This window comes from Pseudorasbora parva, chromosome 3 (assembly GCF_024679245.1).
Source record: "Pseudorasbora parva isolate DD20220531a chromosome 3, ASM2467924v1, whole genome shotgun sequence".
In the NCBI taxonomy this organism is placed as follows: domain Eukaryota; kingdom Metazoa; phylum Chordata; class Actinopteri; order Cypriniformes; family Gobionidae; genus Pseudorasbora; species Pseudorasbora parva.
The window spans coordinates 45,853,990-45,880,415 of NC_090174.1; the positions used below are offsets into that span (position 1 = coordinate 45,853,990).

Genomic DNA, 26,426 nt, shown 5'->3' on the forward strand with positions numbered 1-26,426 from the left:
TCGCTCTATGGGGCATGAAAACTTAAAGTGTTTTTGTTATTTAGAAGAATATCTACAGTATAAGTCGCTTCCAATATTTGATACCCTCAACTGAATGTCTGACATCACAGATTGGACATATTAGAACTTCCAGAAAACAGGTATCGCCTTACTATCACTGGAGCATCAGGGAAGGGGGAAAAATGGTTCAAAGGTGATGACAACCAGAGGGAAACAAACAAATAAGATCCTTACACGCAATACACGAGGACAGATCTCAAGTTCCCTGCTATGAAGGACCCCGACTCTGCACTGCCTCCTGCTGTCTTGTAACAAACAAACATCCTTAAATCACTCTGTCGGGGAGTGTGCGAAAGAAACAGAAAAGTCATTCAACATTCAAAAGTCATGTGACATCAGTTAGTTATTTAGAATCTCTTGAAGCATCGAAAATATATTTTGGTCCAAAAAAAAAAAAAAATCACAAAAACTACAACTTTATTCAGCATTGTCTTCTCTTCCCTGCTTGTTGTCAATCCTCAAACAAAGATTCAAATGGTTGTGAATCAACGGATTGATTCATGATTTGGATCGCGTGTCAAACTGCCTCCAACTGCGGAAATTACGTGACATTGGCGATCCGAATCATGAATCAATCCGCTGATTCACAACTGTTTGAATCTTTATTTGAGGATTGAAAACAAACAGGGAAGAGAAGACAATGCTGAATATATATATATATATATAAAATGTATGATTAGATATATATAATAAAATACAAAAACTATTAACAAATGCAAAAGAAAAAAGGTTTCATTAAAATGTATCATTTACTAGACCTGTCATTATTATACATTTACAAAGGTACAAGAACAGAGAACTGAAACACAGGTAAAGTCCTACAGTATTAGAGGAGCTGGTGTGGTTTGATGTCACATGCATCATGTTCCCTTGTGTTTGGAACATCAAGGCTGCACATCCTTCAGTGCAATTAAACAACCTACTGTGATGAAGTGACTGAACTTCTTGAACACATTTATGATTAACTCCAGGTCAGATGCTCTAAGACATGAGCAAACAATGATATATGAGGATTTTGCATGAATGCACCCTGTTAAAAGCATCAAGAAAATAATTAATACAATGTAAAATAGTAAAGCAAATAAGAGATGTACATAAAATTTGTTTAACAATGTAAATAAATAAATAAGAGTTTTAAAGTACCGTGCAAAAAACCATAAGCAATTAAGGCTAAATGTGTTCCCTTTGTCACCTATGGTTTCACACAAAAGAAAATGTGGATTTCGAAACATTTTTATTTACTCTGAGAGCCAAATGAATTAGACTGTAGGTGGAATAAAAATGTGCTTGTGTGTAAAATGACTAATTCATGCCTAAAACAATACTGACCCCAAACAAAGAAAAAAAAAAAAGTGTTTATATGTGACAAGACAGTAGTTTGAATGAACTGAAAGGTCTAGGGCTGGTTTTCTAACATTTATCAGTCCAAAATTAACACGTCTGGGAAACCAGCCCATGCTGAGTGAAAAAAGTGAATGTATTAAAACATATTTTAAATACTTGACTCTTAAAGGGATAGATAGTTCACCCAAAAAATTAATCATGTACTCCCCCTCAAGTTGTTCCAAACTTGTATTTTTTTCTGTTGAACACAAAAGAAGATATATTTTGAAGAACGTTGGTATCCAGACAGATGACAGTAGTCATTGACTTCCACAGTAAGTTTTTCTTCTCACTATGGAAGTCAATGGGTACCGTCAAATTGGTCTGGTTACCAATGTTTTTCAAAATGTGCTCAGAAGGAAAAAAAGATTTGTAACAACCAAATTATTAGGTGAGTAAATTATGACAGAATTTTATTTTCTGGGTGAACCATCCCTTTACCTGCATCTGACATATGTTTAATTTGCATGTATATATTTATATATAACGATAAAATAAGCCTCTCTATAGGTCCAAAGGTTCCAGCAAAAAGCAGCTTTAGTTTAAAAACAGCATTAGTATATTACTATAATCTTTTATCTGTTGGTTAAGCAATACCTCAGACTGTGAAAAAAGACACAAGTCACTTAGTGCTAAAATCCTCACATTCAGTTCTGATTAATCTCCCACAGAAACATTCAATCACTGTGCTCCATTTGTCAAATCCATGAGAGAGTCTGAATCATTCAAGATCCACCCACCAAAAGGCAAATGTCATGAGGTGCATTTCATGGAAGAAAAGGAAGGTTCCTGGACCTAGTGCATGCCACACGATTGGTCTGCAAGCTTCCCTGATTGGCCACGGAACCTTAAGGTTTTTTGGGGAATAAGGCTTTAAGTAAAGGAGTTCTGTGGGTCTCCATGTGGAAGGAGGGAGAATGTAGTGGTCATGGGGAACACCTGTGCTTTCCATCGATGGGAGGAAGACGGTCTTACGGTCCCTCAGAGGTATGAGTGAGTGTGTTAGGTAATGCTGAAGCAGTGTTCAGAGTGTGTGTTAGTTAATACTGTTTGAGGCATTGGCTTCAGGGCTGTCCAGTTCTCTGTGGAATGTCTCATCAGGCTGAAGGTTTGTCCTGGAATATTCCTCGTACCATTCCTGCAGACAAAAAGAAACAACCACTTTACACAAACATACCATCGCCTATGTGGAAATGTTGATTCTGAGCCAAACACATCACATTTGGCTCAACATACAACTTTTTATAACAGAACGTGATATCAGTGAAATAACTTTAGGTAGCATTTATTTTTCTTTCGCACAACTTTCCAAGTTTCCACTTGGGCAATGGGCATATCCTTCTATAAACAGCTGTCTTGATATATTACCATTTCGTGTTCTGATCCAATAAGAGAACCATTTGGGAGTGCTTTACTTAAAACTAATGTAAAAAAAAATCTGGTTAACACATCACTTTTTATGACATCAACACTATTTATGCTAATTCAAAAGTTTTTTTTATTTTAAACACGTGTTCCTATCCATGTGTGACGCAAGTACCTGAATCTCCTCCTCGTACATCTTCATGCTGAGGTCACTCTTGGTACGTGACCTTCGACCCTGAAATACTAATGAGGAGTGCTGTGAGCAAAGACAAAAACGATCCGTTAGAGTTCAATGAATCTAACGAAAAAACATAAATGAAGTGCTCTGAACACAGCCTGTGTACATGTGCTCACCCCGCTTCGCTCCAGAGCCACACACATGTCCTGCAGTGAGTTTAGGTTGGTGACGCCCAGTGTGTGTTTATACAATTCCACAGTCTGTAGAGCTTCAGTCTGAGACACCTCTGTCTCAAATACAATCCCCTTTTCATCTATTACACACACACACACACACACACACACACACACACACACACACACACACACACACACACACACACAGTATTTTTAGATCTCAGCGGTCCCAGTCACACTCATTGTCATCATATGAACAGGACTCCAAACATTCAAAACCTTCTGGGTCGTCCAGCGGCTCTCTGTTCTTCCGACTGTAGTTCATCCTAAAGAGAAATGCATCCAGTATGAAGGCCACGATTATCGTCATGACAACCTGCATCACACAAACACACAGGCATTCACAATCAAAACAACACAGAGCTCAATCACTAAATCAGGTTTTTAACACACAGGTAGCTGATAACAGCAGTGCGACAAATCATCCTAATTGTATCCATGAGTATTAAACAATAAACATGCACCTTTTGTGTAATATTAATTGAGAAACTACATGAAATAACATCCATATTTTTTCCAGCAGTGTTATTTTAGTATTATATACCGGTAGTATAAGTTTATTTAAATTCTATATTTTCAACATAAACTTACAAGGCAACTATTCAAATTTCCGTTTAGTTACACATTTTTCTATGTTATTTAATTTTTTAGCTCAACTAAACAAATTTACCAATTTTTTTAACAAAATTATTTTCATATTTTTACTTATAACCCTGATTTACTGACATACACATTCCCTTACCATGGTGACAATGTAAAAGGTCATGAAATAAAGGCGAGTCCAGTGAGTTGTTTCTGATGTCACACCTTCCTGTGAAAACAGGGTTCGAAGGCATCAATAAGTACAAATGATAGTCAGACGCTCATTTACTGGCTGGTTCATATCCATAGGCTTCTGCTACAAACAAACACTGCACATACTGCACACTAAGAGATGTTAGCATTACTTCTAATTCATGTAAAGCAACATTTTTATGTAAGGTTTACACAATGTACCCAAATGACATGGGCAGATACATAACGATACATAACAATCTGCTGACTGACAAATAGACGTTAAAGTGTTAGTTCACCCAAAAATGAAAATGACTCCATGATTTGCTCCCACTCAAGCCATCCTAGGTGTATATTACATTCTTCTTTTAGACAAACACAATCAAAGTTATATAAAAAAATGTTAATAAGGTTTTAAATGTGTATATTTTTCTTACACAAATGCATCGCTTCACTTTAAAAGGCCTTTTTTAACCCTCTGTAGCCGTGGGGAGCACTTTTATTACAGACAGATGCCCTTTTATGGACTTCAAAAATGACCCAACAGTAACTGCCATTATAAAGCTTGGAAGAGCCAGGACATTTTTAATATAACTCTGATTTTATTCATCTGAAAGAAGAATGTCATACACCTAGGATGAATTTAGTATGAGTAAATCATGGGATAATTTCTGGGTGAACTATCACTTTAAATTCCAATAAACAGCAGGGGGCACCACATACCCACACCAACCAAAATAATACAAACTTTTTACTGAGGGAACATCTGGGGCCTTTACCATGAAGCCGGTTTATGGTGGCTATCCAGTTATGTTTTAGTTTAGATTGCACCCTGGGTTTTAGGCACCACGAAGGTTTGGTTTGGCTTTTAGCAGTGTCCATCGCAACTTGCGCTCATGCAGACTAAACAGCTATGATTTAGATATTATTGATGTATTGATTATTATACCCATAATCCATTACACATCAAACAATCAATCGAACTTTATTTATATAGCGCTTTTACAATGACGATTGTTTCCAAGCAGCTTCACAGTGTTAAACAGGACATTATTGCAAACAAAATTTGATTTGGTCAAAGGCGACAGTGACAAGGGAGAAACCCGACTCAGTCAGAGTACCAGTTCTCCTCTGGCCTAAAATTTAATATAATATAATAAAAATAAGCTTTAGAATAAATAACCCTAATTTATTTCAAACCCAATATTTAAAAAAAAATCAAAATCCCTAGTTTGTTCAACTACCATCATGGTACAGGCCTCTGATATCATGTTTTATGTGTTTGTGTGCATTTACACTCACCATAGTGATGTACCAGTTGTTCACCACTGTTAGCTCAAAAAGAGTGACTGAAACATGGCAGAGGAAAAAAAAACTCAGTTACAAATAACACAAAACTGACATGAGAGGAGTGTATATTTCCTCAGGAGTGTAAGAGTATGTGCACATACCAAAGCTACTTAGGATGTTATCGAAGTTATTGAGATAGTAATATCCTTCTTCTAGCACGGTTCGGTTACCAATGGTCACATTTTCCTGGCGATACGAGTCAGCAACTGTGCTATTTCTTTGTGAGGCAGAGAACATACAATCGAAAACACCGTTATTCAATGAGAATCGTTTATGATGATTTTCTCTCATTTTTGTAGCTTGGCATCTACTGAATATGTTGTACTTTCATTTACATTCTTCAAAATGTCTCCTTTTGTGTTGCACAGAAGAACACCGCACTTGGAATAGCATGAGGGTAAGTAAATTATTTTATTTCAACTATTCTTTCACTATGTATCAAGAAAGCAGTAGTAGATCATGTTATATTTATAAATATGGATAAATGTAAGGTGATGTTGAGTCTGTTTTGATTTTTGCAAAAGAAATACATTTATGGTGATTCAGAAGAACTTACCTGCAGCAGTTTGGATAAACAACCCCCGCAAAAAACTCCATTCCAACGATGGCAAAAGAATAATAGAAGATAATCAGAGTCAGACCTAGACTACAGAGACAGAGAGAGTGTTATGAGAGACGATCCTTCATCTGTTAGTAATGAGCTGAAATGAATTATTATTTCTGTACCTGGCCATACGTGGGAACAGTTCAAACATTGTGTCCAGAACGTTCCGATAGCGCTGCTTAATTTTAAACATCCTTGACAAGAAATAGGAAAAAAACTATTAAACTCTGTTAAAAAGGGAAACTATCTATAGCTATGACTGATGAAAATATGGAGTAAAATAAAAATAAAAGATTAACACAAAATGATGGAGTTACAAATAAACAATTCATTACACTGCAGGTGTTATGTACAGTGGGGTAAAAATTTGTCGTTTTTCGAAATTGACAGATTATTTCTTTTTTTCTTCTTCAGATTTTCAATTCAGTCAACAAATTGAATAATTAATAACTACACTATATTGCCAAAGGTTTTGGGATGCCTGCCTTTACATGCACAGGCTTTCCACAAGGTCTTGGAGTGTGTTTATGGGAATTTTTGACCATTCTTCTAGAAGCATATTTATGAAGTCAGGCACTGATGTTGGATGAGAAGGCCTGGCTCACAGTCTCCGCTCTAAATCATCATAATTCACCATTGAGGTCAGGAATCAGGCAGGTCAGTCAAGTTCCTCCACACCAAACTCGTGGATGTCTTTATGGACCTTGCTTTGTGCAATGGTGCGCAATCATGTTGGAACAGGAAGGGGCCATCCCCAAACTGTCAAGTTTAGAGCTTGAAATTGTCCAAAATGTCTTGGCATGCTGAAGCATTAAGAGTTTCTTTCATTGAAACTAAGAGCCCAACCCCTGAAAAACAACACTTTGTACAATGCAGTCAGGCAAGTATCGTTCTCCTGGCAATCGCCAAACCCAGACTCGTCCATCGGATTGCCAGACAGAAGCAGGACTTGTCACTCCAGAAAACATGCCACTGCATCCGACTCTTTGCATTGCACTTGGAGATTTAAGGCTTGGATGCAGCTGCTCATCCACTGAACCCCATTCCATGAAGCTCTCTACATACTGTTATTGAGCTAATCTGAAGGCCACAAAAAGTTTGGAGATCTGTAGTTAATGACTGCAAAAAATTGTTGACTTCTGCACACTGTGCGCCTCAGCATGCGCTGGCCCCACTCTGTGATTTTACGTGGTGTACCACTGTGGCTGTGGCTGTGTTGCTGTTGTTCCCAATTACTTCCACTTTGTTATAATACCACTAAAAGTTGAGAGTGGAATATTTAGTAGTGAGGAGATTTCACAAATGGACTTATTGGACAGGTGACAACCTATCACGATATGATGCTTTAATTCACTGAGCTCCTGAGAGCGATCCATTCTTTTACAAATGTTTGTAGAAGTCGTCTGCATGCCTAGAAGCTTGATTTTATACACCTGTGGCCATGGAAGTGATTGCAACACCTGAATTCAATGATTTGGAGCTTTTGGCAATATACTGTATATGCAAACCAAAATACACCAAAACACAAATAAGTACACACACCGGAGGAGCTGAAGAGGTCTCAACACCACAATGAAGTAGAATGGCTCCATGTCAAAGGCCAGAGCAATCAATCCCAGAAAGGCAAATACTGTTACTGAGAAATCAAAGCTGTAAATAAAGGCAAACAACCAGCAGTTAGGCCATTTGCATGTGTGTGTGTTAGTGCTTATATGAATTTACGTGTGTGTACCTACAGGTTCCATCCGGAGCTGAAATATGTCATTGGACCAAGGCCTGTGATCTTCAACAAGACCTCAATTCCATAAACTTCATTCCACAGACACATCAGCAGGGGATAAATAAACATATATATATATATATTTTTTTAATGGAACTCATATTCATTAAGACATTTATATTTGGATTTACTAATGATTTAATTTTAAACAATTTACACCTACTTGTGAGGAAAACAATGTAACTCCAGGGGACAACACGAGTCCACGAGACACCATCTGTGAAGAGAGAAGAGCTCACCGAGAGCCAAATTCAAACAGAGAAAACTCCTTCCTATGTTTACTAGTGTTTCTGAATGGTGAATTCATAGAATTATCTAGAAATGCAATACAGCTGCACCCCATACCCTAAGCAGATCTTACCATTTAACATGTTTGTCTCCACTAGGATCCAGATGCCATTAACTGCTACTACCAGATCTGTTACAGGTCAATCATGAAAAATAGACAGTATCATTAGAAATATTGTAATAAATATAGTGCAAGTGATTTGCAAGTGATGCAGTCATTTAAAAGTTTAGGGCGTTTGAATGATACAGTATATAATAATATAAGAGGACTAAAAAGAATTTTCACTGAAAAGAATATCAGACAAATTTTACATTTTTTAAATACAATTTTTTCAACTAACCCAAAAGGTGTTAGTTGAACCAGTTTCAAGGAATGTCTATTCTGATCAGGTATTTCACGTTAATATCTAAAGGGTTAATACAACAAGCTATTAAATAAATATTACTTACACATTGCATATTGAAAAGCTTTGGATTTCACAACTAAGTTGATTCCTGTTAAAAAAATATATATATATTATGGAAGAAAATATTTGATTCCAACTAATCATAAATGTATCTGGTCATTCTAAGCAGATTATTAAAGTGTAAAATACCATAACTAATACAACCTTTGAAAATGAGGAATGCTGTGTGAGGAAGATCATCAAACCAGTGCTCCCCACTCCGTCGAGCCTGCAACACACACACACACACACACACACACCAGATGTTCTGGCTCAAGAGGATTTAACATTCACGCTGGGAGTATAATCATGTGACGGTATGTGAAATCTGACCTTCCATTTGAGTCCAATCACTTCATAAAACTTATAAAAGTCCTGGAGACTAAAACACAAGCACAAATACACCTTAAGAACACATCATCTGTTAAAATAATCAAAAGAATGTAAGTGTATGCACTTTGTGTGTGTGTGTGTGTGTGTGTGTGTGTGTGTGTGTGTGTGTGTGTGTGTGTGTGTGTGTGTGTGTGTGTGTGTGTACCTTAGCATGGTTGAGTCTGAATAATTGAGAGCTTTGAAGGTGAGAAAACGATCCCGTACAGTCATTCGTGGACGATAGAATCGCATCAGTCCATCAAACTGCTTCAAAGACACTCCATCTGGCCTCTAAATAAAAGACACACATGTAGATGTATTACATTATTCACAAAGTACACAAGGCTTCAGCCATGAAAAATCAAGAGATGGGAAAGAGTGTTAACTGTATAAATCTCACCTGCCGACTAACCAGCAGCTGGAAGGCGTGCTCGATGGCAGATCGCTTGTGTAAAAGCAGAGATTTGAATTTCATCTTCTCGACTCCATTAAAGGTGTCAAAAACTACCGCCAGGAGCTGCGAGACAAAAAAGAATAGCAAACTCAATGTAAAGACTAGGTCACACTGCAGCAAAAGACCATTTCCAAAAATTCTAAAAATGTTGTTCATTACTGACCAGATTCATGATGAAGTAAAGCTCGATGGACAGATACACAATGAAGAAAATGCATGACCAACGATTCTTTGAATATGCTGGCATCATCACATCTGGAAAACTAGTGAAGAAAATAAAAGATGGAAGAACTTATAAATCTACTAAAGACTCTGAAGTCTTTATAAATTAATAGTTAACTATGATTCATTTAGTAAATGATTATTGCAAACTTTCTTATTGAAACTGACTTTTACTATATTAGAACCGTGACAGTCTGACTACAGCAGCCTGGAGTTAAGTACTTTGCTCAAGGGCATAATGACAACAGAGGATCTGAGAAATTCTCTAGTTCCCCTTAGTTCTCTAGTTCAAAAAAACTCCAGGGGTTTGAATTGATAACATCTGGATTACTAGCTCAGTTACAGGAAGACATGAAACAACCCCACTGAGACTCAGAGTCATGTTATCTTAACCAGGATATGTGCAGAATGAGGGTACTTACTTTGCAGTGGTCAGAAGGACAAACAGACTCACTATGCTGTTCTCAAGTGTGCTAAAATACTGTGAAGCGAGAAAAAAGAGAGTTTGTATGTGTGTGAGAGATAGAGAAACATGTGGAACACAAAGGTGAGTGTGACTGTGACGCACTAACCGGGTCAGCTGGGTTGGCTGAGAACAAGCAAAATCCTAAGATGGCAAAGATGACCATGAAGAAAAGCAACAGCAGAAGAATATCAATGAAGGGAGGAAGAGACTGAAATATCTGCCTCAGGTTTCTAAGAGAGGACAGAAACAGAGATAGAGTGTCAGAATATCACTACAATGTATCCAGTCAAGGACATGCTATACAGCAATTTTCCCATGGTTTTAGAAAAAAAAAGTCATGCGCATGGCCTCAGGCAGCTTATTGCTTTTATAAGGTCTCAGAAAAAGCAACAAAATAAAAAAACACCAATATTTAACTATCGGTAATCATGTATAATTATAACCAGCAGTAAACTTTTAATCTAATAATAATTAAGAAATTATTATAACAATAATAATAATATTAATAATATGCCTGCGAACGGCTCCACAGTAACGGCAGTCCACCAAAAAGATCGGCCGCAGGGCTCTTGTTACACGCAGGTGAGATGTCTGCCGGACTAAGACCACAATCGCCTCAACGAACTGAAGAAACAGGACACATGTCTGAAAAGCACACAAATCAAGAGAGGATAGAAGGATTATTGAGCTGATCTTCTGTGAATATGAATCTATCATGCATCCTGATAAAAAGAACAGCCTATTACAAAAATGCACACACCTTCACCATTGTCCTTTTATGCTGTATAAATGTGCGAAAGCCAAGCCATCTGAGTTTCATACCCAACTCAAATGCCACCGTCGCCAATGCCAGTAACTCCAGTGTCGCATGAATCTGACACAAACAAAAATACACAGTTTTAAGTGTTTGTGTACAAGTACTTAGTCGTTTAAATACTTAAACTAAAGAGTTTAAAAGAAAAGATTAATTCAAACTTGACTGTTAAAATCCATTTTGACCATTGCCAAGCACTATGTAATAACTTCTTAGCGTCGCTGTAATTTAGATGTATTTTAAAGATGTACACTTTTATTACTGAAATGCTGGAGTATTTTTTTCCGCTAATTTCCACTTTTTTTTTTAAATGACATCCATCATTTCGAGAGATAAAATGTAAGACAGAAAATCATTCCAACTATAACCTGTCTATTTTCCTATATTTAAACAATCAAATAATAAATAGGATATTATTACTACATTAAATATTAATTTATTCTCATTATTCCAAGCATTTTTTTATTTAGCATAAGACATTTTATCACTAAGGTGCCATGCACATTTATTTTTAAAGAAGTCCACATGAGAAGCAAGTATCGTCCCAATATGACTTTACACACATACACTACCATTCAAAAGTTTGGGGTCGGTAAGATTTGTGAATATTTTTCAAAGTCCTTTATGCTCACCAAGGCTGCATTTATTTGAATTACAACTCATTTGTAAAAAAGTAGAATTCTTCACTGTCCCTTTTGATCAATTTAATACATCTTTGCTGAATAATTTTTTTAATTTCTTTCAAAGGCATAAAGTCTTACTGACCCCAAACTTTTGACCGGTAGTTTATGCACAAATGCAAGTAGAATTCACATACATAGACGTCCAAGCGGAGGAAGGGGACGGCAGGGGCCTCTGAGAGGGACAGAAGCATGAGTAACACCGCAGTCAGCAGCTCCATCACATAGAAAAGGTGATTGTGTGCAAACAGGTAGGCGCTGAGCGCGTGGGCACTTCGCGGATGAGTGAAAAACTTGTCATTATTCTCTCCCTCCTGAGGACAAACACAGACAAAAGGAAAATAGAGAATTATAATTAGCTCTGAGTGTTTGTTTGTGATCATCTGCGTCTATTTAGCTGCTTCATTGAGTGTGTGGAGATTTAAAAGATGACCTGCAGGTATATTGCTGCTTCCTGGTAGTTCATTTCCCAACTCTGCCGCAAAGAATTCTGGGCCCTGGGGTCTGGTGCTCCTGGGGTCGGAATGACGACATTATTTACAATATCATAATTTCCTGCCCCATCTGTGTAGAGAAAGACAAAAGTTAAACGATTTCTCAATATAAAATAAGCATTAACGTAGAACGGTTTTTGAGACAGTTTGGTTTTTAGCACATTTTGATGACATACCGACAGACGCAAACTGTGGGCAGAGGGAGGATGTTTGGACTGGCCTATCATGCGTTAGTCCACTCATGCTGTCAACTGTACTACTGATTTCCATGGCAGCCCCTGTGATCGGCCCCACGTCCCAGTTGTCAGACATAGAGCTTGTAACTGGTCAAGCAGTTTTTGGCACTGCAAGGGTTAATTATAAACAATGCACTCGCACATGCAAGTTTCATTGTGCCAGTTGCAGCTGCTGCGGCCAACGCTCCGAAAGCAGAACAGAATCCTGCGGTGATGCTTACGATTCCTCCAAAGACGACACAGTATCCAAAAAAAAGTCACATCAGGCCAAACGCTACTTTAAAACTCCACATCTCTCTTTCTGCACCTTCATACATTCATTTGATTACCTTTTATTAAGAAAGACTAAAAAACATTTGCTAATAATGTGTTTCTAAGCTAAAACTAACTAAATTAATTACATAAAAATGTCTCTTTTAGTGTAAAAAAACATAAGAAATACGCACAAAACTGTACATAATAAAGTGAAAAATAGATTAAGGTTACTTTCAATGACATCAAAAAGATTTAGACATTCAAAGACACTCTAAAATGTGAACAAATGCACTTCAGAGATGCTTCCCAAAACACTGACTGGACTCCAAACATTTCATTGAATCCCAAAAATCTTAATATTCCAAAAGGATTCCACTCTGGACATTTCCTCTCTTTCAAAGGATGTGTGGGAAGGAGAGGCTGTTGATGGTTCAGAAATCGCAGTGCAACCCAGCAGTTGAATAGATAGTCCAGTGGATTTTGTATCAGTCCCAAACACCGTGAGAACGTCCTTCAGAACCTCGAAGTTGCTTCATCTGACACTAGTCCCTTTTTCAGCCATCCCAATCAGTTTGGTTTCAGTCTCTCTGTCATAGCCTCCTCTTTTCCGTGTCATCTTCTATTTCCTGTGCTATATCCTCTATATTGTGTCCATTTTAGTCCTTTTTTTCCAAGCTCAAAAACACAGCTGTCCTTTGAGATGTAGGGCACTGCTGAACAAATCTACCAAGCTGAGAGCTTCATTTGACCCAGAGGGAAGTAAAAAGTTTCAATTCATTTTTCCGATTTATACTTACCATTGCTTCTCTGTAAGCACTAAGCAGTGAATATAAAATGAATCCACTAACACCCTTTTAAACTATCTGTCAGGCCACAGCCTGGTAATTTAATGCCATGCCCATTAAATCACAAACAGTGAGAGCTTTTAGTTTGACCAAACACTGATTGAATGAGTTACTTCACTGCCGATCAGTTCATTGACCCACAGCTGTCTGTAAACAGCTCTTATTGAGTATGCACATGACAACAACAGTGTGGCTTTTGCTCTGTATGATCAATAAGTTCCTAGCAGAGCAAGAGCGAACAAAAGAGACAGACAGCACTGATAGTTTCTTTCCAGTCTAGTTCCTAATTTCCTTCATACGCCAAGAAACAAAGCCAAACTGATGAGCAGAGATCTGAACTGGTTGTTAATAAAAGCACAGAATTTAAAATGTCCAAACAATCTTCACCATGACAACGAAAAACATTTTGAGACAGAAGCTTGAGGCAGAATGAGGAAGCAAAGGCATCTGACATTCACGTCAGCTTCTTTCCTCAAAAATTAAGCGCTGGCTGTCCTGGAACCCCAAAAGACAAACGGTGTCCTTACGTTGTTGTTGTTTTTTTAATTATGAAGTTAGTCTCAGAATTTTCTTGGTTAACTAAAGAAGGAAGAAAAGTCAAATCCCCAAAAAAGCACTACGATTAACATTCATGTCCTTAAAATAGTCAGGCATCCAGCTCTCATCACTAACAAACAGTTTTGACACAAGGCCATGGACTGCGTGCGTGCAGGATGGGAGTGGACAGGGGGCCACAAACAGCGTTGTATCTGTCATAAGGCTGACACAGCATTTAAACTCCCCTGTCTGTGTGTGTGAGGTACAAAAGCTGGTATGCTGCTGTATTGGACACTTAAACACATGACCGTTGGGGTTGTTATACTTCACTCTTAAAGTGACAGTACTTCACAGTGTCCTTCACCAGAAATCAGACCAAACAAAAATAGTATGTTGGTTATTGAATCGTATAATGTTTGTATATATTTTCACCAAAATGCAATACCACACAATAGCACTAGAGTGCAGCATCTCACTAGTGAATTTTAAACCATTTTCAGCCATACACCAAAATGATCTCTATCTTACCACAGTTCTTAACATAGCACTTATTCCAAATTTACACTGCAAAGTTGTCATAGATGTGTTTCTGAAGTGGCATTTAGGTGTCTTTACATATACTTTTTTAATGCTGCTCAGAAATATGGCATACATGCATTAACAAAGTCATTTTAACTGCATACTTTGATTCTAGAGGCTGAGGTGGGTTAAAGCAGATATAATTTAGACTAACTTTTGAGCGACATTGCATCTTTAGACTGAATTTTGAGCAGGCGCATAGCAGCTTTAACGCAGCTGTGTAAAGACGCCTTAAGAAGAACATAAGCAATACGTATGGGGCTGTTGGACATAGTGTTGTATTTGAGGGAAAAAAATGATATAAATACTGTCCGGATTCTCACACAAATTGATTGTTTTGTATCTTAAGACATCAATGTGTTGACACGAGCCGCAGGGTTTAATTAGAAATTGTTTGCGCATGCTTTTTTTTAACTTTAACTTATATAATTACACCCCATTAACATGCATTTATGACTGGCACAGTGCAACAGTTGGAAAAACAAGGATATCTACATCTTGGATGCCCTGGGGATAAGCAGATAAATATCCAATTTTCATTTTTGTGGGAACTATCCTACTTATATAAATATAATAATACTAATACATAATACTTATATTCACCAAGACTGGCTTCAGATGTATGGCCTTCACACCTTCACACCAAAAGAATAAATACTGATATCTGTAAATCTGGGGCAAGATGCATTAACATGGTCATTATCTTAAGACTATTCTTAAGATATAGTATGACCCACAAGCAGTTAGTCAAGGGGCAGAAAAATCTGACTTTTCGGTATCAAATTAGACCAATCTACATTTTTAAGGACCTGAGTTAAGGGTTAGTTCACCCTAAAATTTTAATTCTGTCATCATTTAGTCAGCATCAAGTTGAATTTCTATCTTACTGTATGAATTTCTCTCTTCTGTTGAACACAAAGGAAGATTTTTAGAAGAATGTTTGAAACCAAGCAGATCTCGGCAGCCATTGACTACTGTAGTAGTCAACATTTGCTTGGTTACAAGCGTTCTTCCAAATATCTTCCTTTGTGTTTAGCAGAAGAGAGAAATTCATACAGGTTTGGAACACCTTGTGCGTGACTAAAGGATGAGAGCATTTTCATTTTTGGGTGAACTAAGTTATGAACAGTCTTAAAGAAAACAATGAATGGCCAATTTAACTTGAAAGACTAGTCTTAGCGGTTTATGCAACCAGCCACTGATTGTAGAAGATAATTTGTTCAGTTCCAAGTAAAAACTGGATTGTCAACAATGCATGAAAATCATTCGATTTCAAACGCATATGCACTCCAGTGGACTGCTGCTGACACAGACACACTGATGAAATTAAATTCAACATTAGAAAATCTTTACAAAGCGGTGTGGGGAAAGCTCTAAAACCGTAAATTATGCCTATGCAGAAGGCCTGCAAATCATCTCCCAGCGCATAAGGAATGTCAATAATGTAAGTCAACAATTAGGGAAATGTTTGACTGCAGAGCCCTCTTGAGTCAGTGTTTGGAACTCACACTATTTAAATGGCCATCTTTGCTATCCACATGATGGAAGTCTGAGGGTTAACGATGAGGTTGGAGCAGCTTAACCTGTAGTATCTGTAGGCCTACTAATCAACATTCCTGTAAGAATATCACTGTTAATCACTGCTAATTAAGTGACACCCAACAGCAGAAGTTTTCAAATGTCTGTCCAGACTGGAACACCAGTGACCTGCAAGAGGGGAGTTATGGACAATTCAGAGAATCTAATAAATTATCTTTATAGTTATATTGTTCTATTGACATCACTGGTTGTTTTTAACAGTAAGATATCAAATATATTGATGTTGTAATGTTGTCTTTAGTATATCACGCTTAAAATGTTTCTCTTTATAGCCTACTTGAAAATAGGCAGCCACTTCGCAGGATACATTTATCCATTATATTTACGGTCCTTGGCATGAAAAAGTTTTAAACTTCCTCATCTACATTATCTGACAGCTCGGACCCAGGACAGAGATGCCAGTGACAGAACTCACTCAGGATGTTGCACACAGAACACGATGACAGATCTTTAGAAGGCGGGTGAATGCCTTTAATGCACCCCGTTTAAAGGTCTGCACTGGCCTGCACGCAGTCCTGCTTTACCGCCAGTAAAGCTCATGTAAGGTGGCAGAATATTATTGCATGAGAAGTGTCAGCTGAATGATAAGGACAGGTATACTCACTCTCTTCCTCCTCCAGCAGTTCGCTGCTCGCTTCGTCCCAGGTCAGAATTAGCGGAACATCGTCGTCCCCGTCCGCCATCCCGCCGAATCAGACACGGCGACGAGAGGACCAGTTTAAGGGGACACTGAGTCTCTATGTGCAATAAACTAAGCTTTCAGCGTTACAGAGAAACTTGCGCTACACGACACGAGTTACAGAAACCGCGTTATTGTCTCCAAACACCAAGCTGAGTGCGTTTATGCTCAAATGTGTTTTAATTTAACTTTAAACATCTAAGTTAAACGAAACATAATCAAAACATCTCTGTTTCTCTCTGAGTCTCTTTGTTTACGTCATTATCGTCGGCTGTTATTAAAATACCATCACAAGCGCAAAGTATATTGCTGCTTTCCAAACTAATAATAAACTAATGTAACTTTATAGGGCAGAAAAATGCGATTTAATCGCGCTTTTAACATTATAAATAAAAGAACCGCCGCCGTCAAGCAGGAGGCTCTGTCGTTACGTCTTTTTACGGCAGTGCCGTTTATGACCGCAGAGATAAACCCCAGATGAAATGCCCTGAAATGTCACAATAAAAGCCACTATGTGAAAACGTACCTTGTGCCAAACATTTAATTTAATTTATTGATAATATGACGTTTATGAAATACATACAGGAAAGTTTTTTTTTTCCACACACATACAGTAAATCATCAATGAGTTTTCTAATTTTGTCCTTTGCTGGAGTGGATCACTGAAGTGGAGGGTTGAAGGAGCCGAATATAAGAATGTCATGCCAACGGTTGTCGTGGTAACTGGTATAAACAACAACAGAATTTGAGTGTGTGACTCTAATTAAGTGAATGCGGATTTCTACCAAAAAGAATAACACGGTGATGTATAACATGCTATTTAAATTTTAATTCAAAACTGTTTTTATAATTCAAATTAAAACATTTGTGTACTTAGGTATTTTAAAGACCCTTCTGTTTCTAATGTCTTTCAAAATCTTGTTTTCATTATTCATTTATTTTTTAATCTATATTGTTAGTGGTGTTGCTAACGAAGATGATCTGTTTATTTGGTGTGTGAATAGTTTTCTCTCCCTTATTCAATCAAAGAGACCTTTAATGATGGGCTCAAAATTAGATGATCTCCTTTTTGAAGACAGACTATCAGATGCAGCCACCATTCCAAACAAAACTAAGGCAGACCTTTTAAAGACCATCAAGCCCTCCAGAAAGACTCTATCATCTCGGGAAGCAAAGCTCATTTTCGGGGTACTAGATGAGTGCATTAATCAGATGGAGACAGCCTCTCTTCTACGGACTTTGTTGAAATGTCCAGAGGCACTTTTGCCGAGCCTAGGAGAGGAGGCAGTGAGGGCCCTTAAAGAGCACCACAGGCTTGAGGAAAAGTACCAAGCAATGGTGCTTGATGGGAGTGTTGAACAAAGGGAACAACTAGCCAAATCAGCAAAAGCAGTTCAGGACTCCTTTCGTAACATTGTGCGGCTATTTAGGGCAACTCCAACCACAAAAGAGGTGCTAAAGGGGATAGAACTTAACACAGGGCAAGAGATGTGGTCTGAGAAGCTGAAAGATGGCCTGTGTGAGTTGAGGGAGGTCGTTTTGGAGAGGCTCCTCACAACTCCTGTGGAGGAGAAAGAACGCAGAGAGGTGATGCTGGAAGTTAGTCTGTGTCACTCAGCCAACCAGGAACTGATGGACTCACTGGACAAAGAGGTTGCAATGGCAATAAAAGCCAAGGATACAGAGGTGAGATGCACCATAAGGAGCAATCGTCACAGATGAATGAGTTCTCCAAACTCCTTTTCTTACATTCTTTATCTGTCTGGCTCTCACTCAGATCTCTGTGTTGAATAATAAAGTGCACCAGCTAAGGAACTCACTGCATCAGATGGAAAAGGGTTTGGAAGAGTCTGTTGCCCGAACTCAGCAGGACGCTGAGAAACAGAGCCAATCAGACAAGAAAACTTCAGAGGGGAAGAGAGCTCGTATGCTGCAGGAGGCCAATCACCTGAGAGCTCAGCTTAATAATGTGATTGCAGCAAACAGAGAGAGAGAACTGGAACTACGAAAGGTGTGCGCACTCTGGGTTCATCCAGTTAATGACTACAGGCATGATCATTTTATTGTAAATGTTATTATTTTTTGATTTGCAGAAAAAATACAAGGAAGAAACAGAGATAGAGAACTTGATCCAGAAATATGATGCTGAAATGGGAGAGAAACAGGTAGACATTGATCTAGCATGGTCTTTGTTTGATGCAATTTTTTGAATATTGTATATACTGTTCAAAAGTTTGGGCTCAGTAAGATAGGTTATGTTTCTTGAAATAATTAGGGGAGAGTGGGGACGGTTGCAACCGATTTTCTGGGAAGTCAGAATTGTGTCAGTTACCCACCCACACTGCTGCAACATCTGTGTATATGATAATATATTATATACTTGAATAGACCAGTCAATGTTGCAACTGACCACATAACAGAGGATGGTTGAAACAAGCCATAGGGGCAATTGCAACATTCATTCAAATATAGTCCATTGGTGTGGAAGCTAATATAGTTATTTTATAGTTATTGTTCTTGCCGTGAACGGTCTAGTAGGCTAAAAGGGGGGAAAACATTTTCAAGTAACTAGTTTTTGGAGAATTACAATAAATTTGAACTACAAAATATTTTTTGTATCAAAATCAACACACTGAAATGTAATAATACTTCTATGAAAGATAATGTTATTATATTCTTTCAAGGTTATGTGGCAAATGGCTTTTGACTCGTCATAATGCTTCATTATGTTCGCTGCTAACATGGGACACTCCTGTCTGTTGTCCATTTCCTTTTTTGTGGCATACTGAAAACAAAGAACATGTCAAATGTATGCCTAGGTTTTTACTAAAAACTTTATTAAATAAAAAGGGGGATATACCTGACTTTTAAAAGGGGTTATTTATTAATACATACAATTATAATTTTTGTTATGACAAGATTTTACATCAACTGTGATGTGTTATCATGTGTTACCGTGTTGGCAATACATTGACAGCCATGATAAAACTTGCTATGTTAGCTTGATACAATAACTTTGGCACATGCTAGCTATCCCTTTTTGTAAGAAAACACTGATTAAAATGATGACTTTACGCAAACAGACAACTTTCTTTTTTTATTTTTTATTTTAACGTGCAGTATGAATGATCACATGTTGCTGCTTTCTTCTGGCAATATATATGAATAAAATCTCTCTAGCTCATTTCTGATTGAAGAAATAAGCCATGTTGCAGCTGTCCCACTCTCCATACTTTTATTTACCATTCATTTGACCAAAAGAGACAGTAAAGAATTTTTCATTGTTACAAAAATATATATTCAAATAAATGATGTTCTTCATTCATCAAAGAATCCTGAGGGGGAAAAAAATGTTTCCACAAAAAAAAAAAAGAAAAGAAAAAAAAGAAAATTAAGCAAAACCATTTTCAACCCTAATAATAAGAAATAAGCAGCAAATAAGCATTTTAGAATGATTTCTGGAGGTTTATATAATACTGAAGACTTGAGTAATGATGCTGAAAATTCAGCTTTGCCATCACAGGAATAAAATACACAAGAAATATTTGTGTCAGAAAATAGAGAATAGTTATTTTAAATTTTAATAATATATCACAATATAATTGGTTTTACCGTATTTTGATTAAATAAATGTAGCCTTGGTGAGCATATGAGTTTACAAACATCTTGTTATACAAAAATATTACAGACCCCAAACTTTTTAACAGTATTGTATTTGAAATACATTAAAACAAATAAAATGCATCACTGTGTATTTTAGTATTTAAATGTAGGTCGTCTTTATGCATACATGTATTTGATGCTGTATGTGTATATGTGTGTCTAGACTGAGTTGGAGGAAATGACAAGCATGCATGAGAAGGATAAGACAGAGCTGAGAGGCCTGGAGGAACTTTTTGCAATTATGAACCTGGAGTACTCCCAGATTATGCAGGAGCGACAGGAGGCTCAGGAGAAGGCAGAACAGCAGGAAAAAGAAAGAGAGATGCAGAGCCAAGCTGCCACTATTATTCAGGCCTACTGGAAAGGCTTTTGTGTGCGCAAGGCCATGAAAGCTAGTGCAAAGCCCAAGAAAGGAAAGAAAGGAAAGGGTAAAAAAGGGAAATGAAAGCGAACTAGAAATGAAAGCAAGATTCACTGATAATCACTGTTATTACTCCTATGTTATTAGATAAATGAAATCAATAAAGCCCACTGTGACTGAGACTCATAAAGCATTTAGAAGTGTTCACATTCATCTTTTGATAATACTTTTAGCCATATTTTTTACCCAATTTGACATCTAAAAAAGTCAACGCAAGTTGCCAAAAGTCAGAGGCAATCTGCAGATTTCACAGAAAATCTCATAGTCTATATAGGCCACAGACTCTGATGTTTGATATTTTGAGCAGATTTCGAAACACATTTTCGTTTGTCATGCAAGTGTAAGATGCCTAGTGTTTAGTCCAGCCTTTAGAAACAATGGCGTATGAAACATGAAAAATGCAGCCTATGCAGTATATCTAAATACAGCTCTGGAAAAAATTAAGAGGCCAGTTAAATCAATGTTAAGTGGTCTCTTAATTTTTTACAGATGGAAGCTTGTTTCCACCATGGTGTAAAAAATACAAAAGGTAATTGCGACTTTTTTTATCTAACAATTCTAAATATTTTTCTCACAATTGCAAGTTTATATCCTGCAATTCTGATTATATATATATATATATATATATATATATATATATATATATATATATATATATATATATATATATATATATATATATATATATATATATATATATATAAACAATAACGTACAATTTGTTTATATCGTGCAATTCTGACTTTATAACTCAATAAGTCACAAAGGGAGATAAAAACGTGACCGTGGCCTACTGACAGTACCCTACACAGAGTTAAAATGATAAAAATCCCAGCGATTGTGCTTTCGCTACTGCTGGACCCAAATTTTGGAATGGCCTTCCTCCCTACATTAGGGTCTCTCCTTCTCTTAATTTGTTTAAATCTTATCTCAAGACATATTTATTTTCATTGGGTTTTAACACTGGCTAGTATGCTATCTTGGCTCCCCTTGTTTATTTATGATTGTTTATTTGTGTGCCTGTTCTTGTTCTTTTACTTCTTTATTTTCTTGTTTTTCTTTTATACCTTGTACAGCACTTTGGTCGAACTTGGTTGTGTTTAAATTTGCTCTATAAATAAACATTGATTGATTGATTGATTGATTGTTTGATTGATTGATTGATTGATTGATTGATTGATTGATTGATTGATTGATTGATAAAAGTCGCAATAATTTTTTATATTTTATTCACTGTCGGTAACAAGCCTCTTAAGAAAAAATAAGGCAATATGCTTTGATAATATTTCACTGATTAATTAAAAGTGAAAACTCTTAAAATGAATCATTCTTTTAATCTCCATTAGTATCCCTGCTGCCCCTCCCACCCCAGTGCATAATCGTGTCATAAAGGTGGTCAGGTGATGATGTTTATTTAGCTTTGGCACATCTGGTAATTTTCAGCTGTTATACATCCTCAGAGCTTGGGTCTTAATCTCCTTCAGTTCGATTCGGCATTATCATAATGTTGAACTTTAGATCATCATCTATGGCTCCCATAAGCTGAAAATATTTCTGAATCTGGAGGGGAAATTACAAAAAAAAAAAAAAATTTATTCACCACAGCATTTGCTCTCACAAGAACTTTACATACCTTATTTTAATAAAATAAAACAAACATCAACAACAACAAATATTGGTACATTCAAGTTTGCATTATTCACCATTTCCAACTGCTTGAAGGTGTCATTTGTATCCACAGAGACTCTCTTGGTGTAATGTGTGATCATTTGATAAATGTTATGGATCGTGGTCTTTAGCTGAGCAAAAAGGAGAATCTCTTTTGCTGCAGTGGAATGGAAGTGCTTCAGTTTTAATTCCTGTTGAATACATGAATAATAGTCTGTAATCTTAGGAGACAGAATGATACAGAGGACAGAGATGCCACAGTGGCATCTGTGTCTTTTTGTGTATGTACATTAACACACTTACCCTCTAAAAATGTGTGTGTGTGTGTGTGTGTGTGTGTGTGTGTGTGTGTGTGTGTGTGTGTGTGTGTGTGTGTGTGTGTGTGTGTGTGTGTGTGTGTGTGTGTCTGTGTGTGTGTGTCTGTGTGTGTGTGTGTGTGTGTGTGTGTGTGAGCCTGTTTATGTGGTTTATGAGGACACAAATTTGTATAACTACATGGGTATTACACTGGTATTACACTATAAATGTGGTTTATGAGGAAATATCAAATGTCCTCATAATTCAAATGGCCTTAAAAACATACTAAATGATGTTTTTTTGAGAAAGTAAAAATGCAGAATGTTTCCTGTGATGGGTAGGTTTAGGGGCAGGGGCAGTGTAAGGGGATAGAAAATACGGTTTGTACAGTATAAAAACCATTACGCCTATGGAGAGTCCCTGTAAACCACATAGACCAACATGTGTGTGTGTGTGTGTGTGTGTGTGTGTGTCTGTGTGTGTGTGTGTGTGTCTGTGTGTGTGTGTGTGTTTTTACCCATTTGTATGCTTCTAAGCGTATGTTGTCTAGCTGCGTCTGTTGCTGGTGCAGTTGGTTGTTACAGTGCAGGAGAACAGGCCGCTGTTTATTTATGTACAGTATCAGTTCCTGGTTTGTCCTCTCTCTCTCTTTCTCTAACGCAGTCTGGTTTACTAGAAGTTCCTTGTGGATGGACCGGAGTGTTTGAAGACGGTCAATGACTTGAGCAATATTCTCAAATTTCATTAAAAAAAGAAAAAGAAAGGGGAAGAAAAAGTGTAACATCACTAAACAATATTTTAGATATTAACATTTTATCAAACATTAAAAAATAACAGCCTTATAATTCCTCTAGTGTACGTACAACTGCCATATTGAGAGTTCAGGGTTGCTGCAAATGTTTTTAGATAAAACATTTTTTACACATCTTAAAACATGTAACAGTGCTTATTTAAAGTTTAAATCTAACATGTATAAGTGGATGTAATGTGACTGATCAAATGACAGATTGTCATCTACAGTATCAATTATAATTGCTGAAGCTTTTATAATGGTATTGAATCTTTAGACTTTGTAATGGCCCGTGGGAACCCTGGCTGGTGTTGCAATTCATATATTGTCTTGTTCAAAAGTTTACACACCCCTTCCTTAGTGTCTTTACCTCGATGAACATGGCCGTTTTTTGTTTTGTTTTGTAATGGTTGTCATCGAGTCCCTTGTTTGTCCTGAGCAGTTAAACTGCACATCCTTCTTTAAAAAAATCCTCCAGGTCCTGCACATTCTTTAGTTTTTCAGCCTCTTTTTAGCTAACAACCGTAACATTATTAAGTGTGCTGTAAGGACATAATGTGTGGTAGGTTTCTGTGCTCATGCAGTTGGTCTTATCTATACCCTGGACCTCTGTAAAGCCCAAATATTACCAGTATGACAGGCCAGTCCTCCACAAGCCAACAGTGGCAGAAAAATGACACCGCAGCCCGAAACAGCTGTTGTAACGTTAGAGGTGAAGGCGAACCGAAAACGGAAACCCATCTTCTGTCACTACAATGACAGGTGTGTTGTTTTTCACGCTTTGTAAATAAGTATATAACTACCAAATATGATAAACCATGTAAATTACTGTGGTATAAATTACTGTACCAGTAAGCTAGACTTGTATGACACAAGTCAGACATGAAATTTGTGTAGAGCATTGTCTGAAATGACAAATGAGGATTTCGGGCAGGTTTTGGGAACGGATGAAACTACATCGACAAGCCTTTCTGGATACCTGCTGCCTGCGTTGCAAGTCCCATACGAGCATATTTTTACCATTTTTCACATTAAAAACAACATCAGTGTACTAAGCGATGAGGTTTGTTTGTCGGACAAATGGCGGATAGCAATGTGGGGCGTACAATATCGGCTTTGTGATTGGTCAGAGCGCCTGTCAATCAAACTCGTAGCGAAGGGAGAATTAAGGGACTCAAACACAACTATTAAAAAAAGGTTCAAACATTCACTGATGATCCAGAAGGAAACACACTTCATCAAGAGCCGAAGTGTAAAAACTTTTATAAAGGAGGTAATTTCCAATTTTTTCTTATTTTTTTGAAATATAATTGCACTGCCCTTCAGAAGCAACAGAAGATACTTACATATTTTCCGGAAGACAAATTAAATACAATTTACCTTGATGTCAAAATTCAAAAAGTCCCCCCTCCCCCAGGCTCTTAATATATCGTGTTTCCTTCTGGATGAATTATAAAATATGAATTATTCACATTTCACAGATTCTGCAAGGGGTGTGTATACTTTTGAGCAAGACTGTATTTACAAGCAGACCTTCTCTGTCCTACTCTGTCAAATGAGGCAGACCAGACAGCTTGACAGTTTCTCTGAGTTGTTTCAGTACCTTTCCCCATTCCAGACACAGCAGTACTTAAAATATAACGACTACCTTTCCAGACTTTTTTGCAGCTCTTTCCAGAAACTCTTGGTAGCATATGGTTTTTGCAACACGTTCCTCCAGAAGCTTTTTACGTGCCTGCAGGGCGTCATTCTCTGTCTTTAGCTTCTGAATCTCCAATTCTTTCAGTCTGATTTGAGCTCTCTCTGCCTCTGCTTTCTTTATTGCTCGCAACCGTCTGGCATCATTTTCCTTAAGGGAAAGAAACACACACACACACACAAACGCACACACACAATGGTTACTAAAGAGTCAGTTTAAACATTTCTTTAGATATCCATATAGCCTAGTTGTTTTAGAATATTGTTTTACTTGCAAAAACTTGTTATATTTCAGTATGGATTTCTTCAGTTTCTCTTCCTCTTTCTTAATGGTTTCGTCTCTCTCGCTTAAACTCTCTCGCTTGATCTGCATCTCCTAACAAAATCACACACAAGCACACGGAGCAGGGAAATACACTCATTTAAACCGAAACAGTGAACAAGTAAATACAGTAAATTATACGGTAGTAAAGTTTTTTCATACAACCTCTTTCTGCGCTTCCAGTGCTCTGGTCAGGCTCGCGCACTCCTCGCGCATCTCCAGAAGTTGCATTACGCTTGTATTCATATCCGTCAAATCCTTCTGTACGGCCTTATTTCTAAAGGTTTGAACATTTGAACAATATCTAGTTACACAGTAGTCTGCTAATAACGTTACGTGCAAATCACTATTTTTATCCAACGACTCTGAATTTGTGGCCATAACGACACATAACATTAGTGGTTCTAAAAAAAAGAAGATTTGGGGTGTAATAAATTACGTATAAGTTACTTACAATGAGAGTCGTTCTTTAAAAACCGACTGAAAGTAATCCTCCAAATTCATCTTTTCAGTTCCACAAAAAGCTTTCTAGACAAACGAAACTTTTAGCGCTTGTCGTTTCCACAGCAACAAAAAAAGAAAGCGTTTTCCGGTTTTTCTCTGTTGCCCTCCAGTGGCAGATTATTATTCCAATTTTTACTAAAGACTGTTGTTTTTCCTTATGGGAATCAATCTCACGTCGTGATTAGACAGTAGGTCGTTTTAAAACACACATTTTTAAAAACTTAAAAAAAAAAAAAAAAAAGCTTATTGCACAAATATAAAATATAGGCTAAAGGTTTACCTTTATATATTATAGCCATATGTTTAGCCTAATTTATTTTTTTATTTTATTTTGCTTGCTGGGATAATTAAATCGTATAGAGTATTG

At 37.2% G+C, this 26,426-nt stretch overlaps 3 protein-coding genes across 7 annotated transcripts; 1 reads left to right on the forward strand and 2 right to left on the reverse strand.

Moving 5' to 3' along the window:
- Positions 1 to 790: 790 nt before the first annotated feature.
- tpcn1 (two pore segment channel 1) lies at positions 791 to 17,144 on the reverse strand. 2 transcript variants are annotated; one of them, XM_067439151.1, is made up of 26 exons: positions 16,622 to 17,144; positions 11,906 to 12,036; positions 11,610 to 11,786; positions 10,739 to 10,852; positions 10,493 to 10,623; positions 10,085 to 10,208; positions 9,935 to 9,993; positions 9,454 to 9,553; positions 9,237 to 9,353; positions 9,003 to 9,127; positions 8,798 to 8,846; positions 8,630 to 8,693; positions 8,469 to 8,513; positions 8,092 to 8,148; positions 7,894 to 7,947; positions 7,687 to 7,759; positions 7,493 to 7,600; positions 6,073 to 6,144; positions 5,903 to 5,992; positions 5,448 to 5,563; positions 5,299 to 5,345; positions 3,965 to 4,033; positions 3,442 to 3,538; positions 3,163 to 3,299; positions 2,984 to 3,064; positions 791 to 2,581 (listed from the first exon to the last, which is right to left on the reverse strand). In XM_067439151.1, exons 1-26 carry the CDS (start codon positions 16,698 to 16,700, stop codon positions 2,480 to 2,482), a joined length of 2,418 nt encoding a protein of 805 aa, XP_067295252.1. In that variant the 5' UTR covers positions 16,701 to 17,144; the 3' UTR covers positions 791 to 2,479. The 2 variants fall into 2 exon arrangements, with proteins under 2 accessions (XP_067295252.1, XP_067295251.1); XM_067439150.1 differs by lacking the exon at positions 16,622 to 17,144 and adding an exon at positions 12,143 to 13,408.
- A 235-nt stretch (positions 17,145 to 17,379) lies between these two features.
- Positions 17,380 to 21,397, forward strand: iqcd (IQ motif containing D). 4 transcript variants are annotated; one of them, XM_067440228.1, is made up of 5 exons: positions 17,380 to 17,497; positions 17,726 to 18,382; positions 18,474 to 18,707; positions 18,790 to 18,861; positions 20,523 to 21,397. In XM_067440228.1, exons 1-5 carry the CDS (start codon positions 17,468 to 17,470, stop codon positions 20,802 to 20,804), a joined length of 1,275 nt encoding a protein of 424 aa, XP_067296329.1. In that variant the 5' UTR covers positions 17,380 to 17,467; the 3' UTR covers positions 20,805 to 21,397. The 4 variants fall into 4 exon arrangements, with proteins under 4 accessions (XP_067296329.1, XP_067296330.1, XP_067296331.1 ...); XM_067440229.1 differs by having other exon boundaries at positions 17,425 to 17,497; positions 17,701 to 18,382; XM_067440230.1 differs by having other exon boundaries at positions 17,450 to 17,502.
- Positions 21,398 to 21,493: 96 nt separating this feature from the next.
- On the reverse strand, positions 21,494 to 26,120 carry cfap73 (cilia and flagella associated protein 73). Its single transcript, XM_067440231.1, has 7 exons — positions 26,010 to 26,120; positions 25,721 to 25,832; positions 25,505 to 25,609; positions 25,184 to 25,384; positions 23,263 to 23,478; positions 22,484 to 22,639; positions 21,494 to 22,340 (listed from the first exon to the last, which is right to left on the reverse strand). Exons 1-7 carry the CDS (start codon positions 26,057 to 26,059, stop codon positions 22,251 to 22,253), a joined length of 930 nt encoding a protein of 309 aa, XP_067296332.1. The 5' UTR covers positions 26,060 to 26,120; the 3' UTR covers positions 21,494 to 22,250.
- Between the last annotated feature and the right edge of the window lie 306 nt (positions 26,121 to 26,426).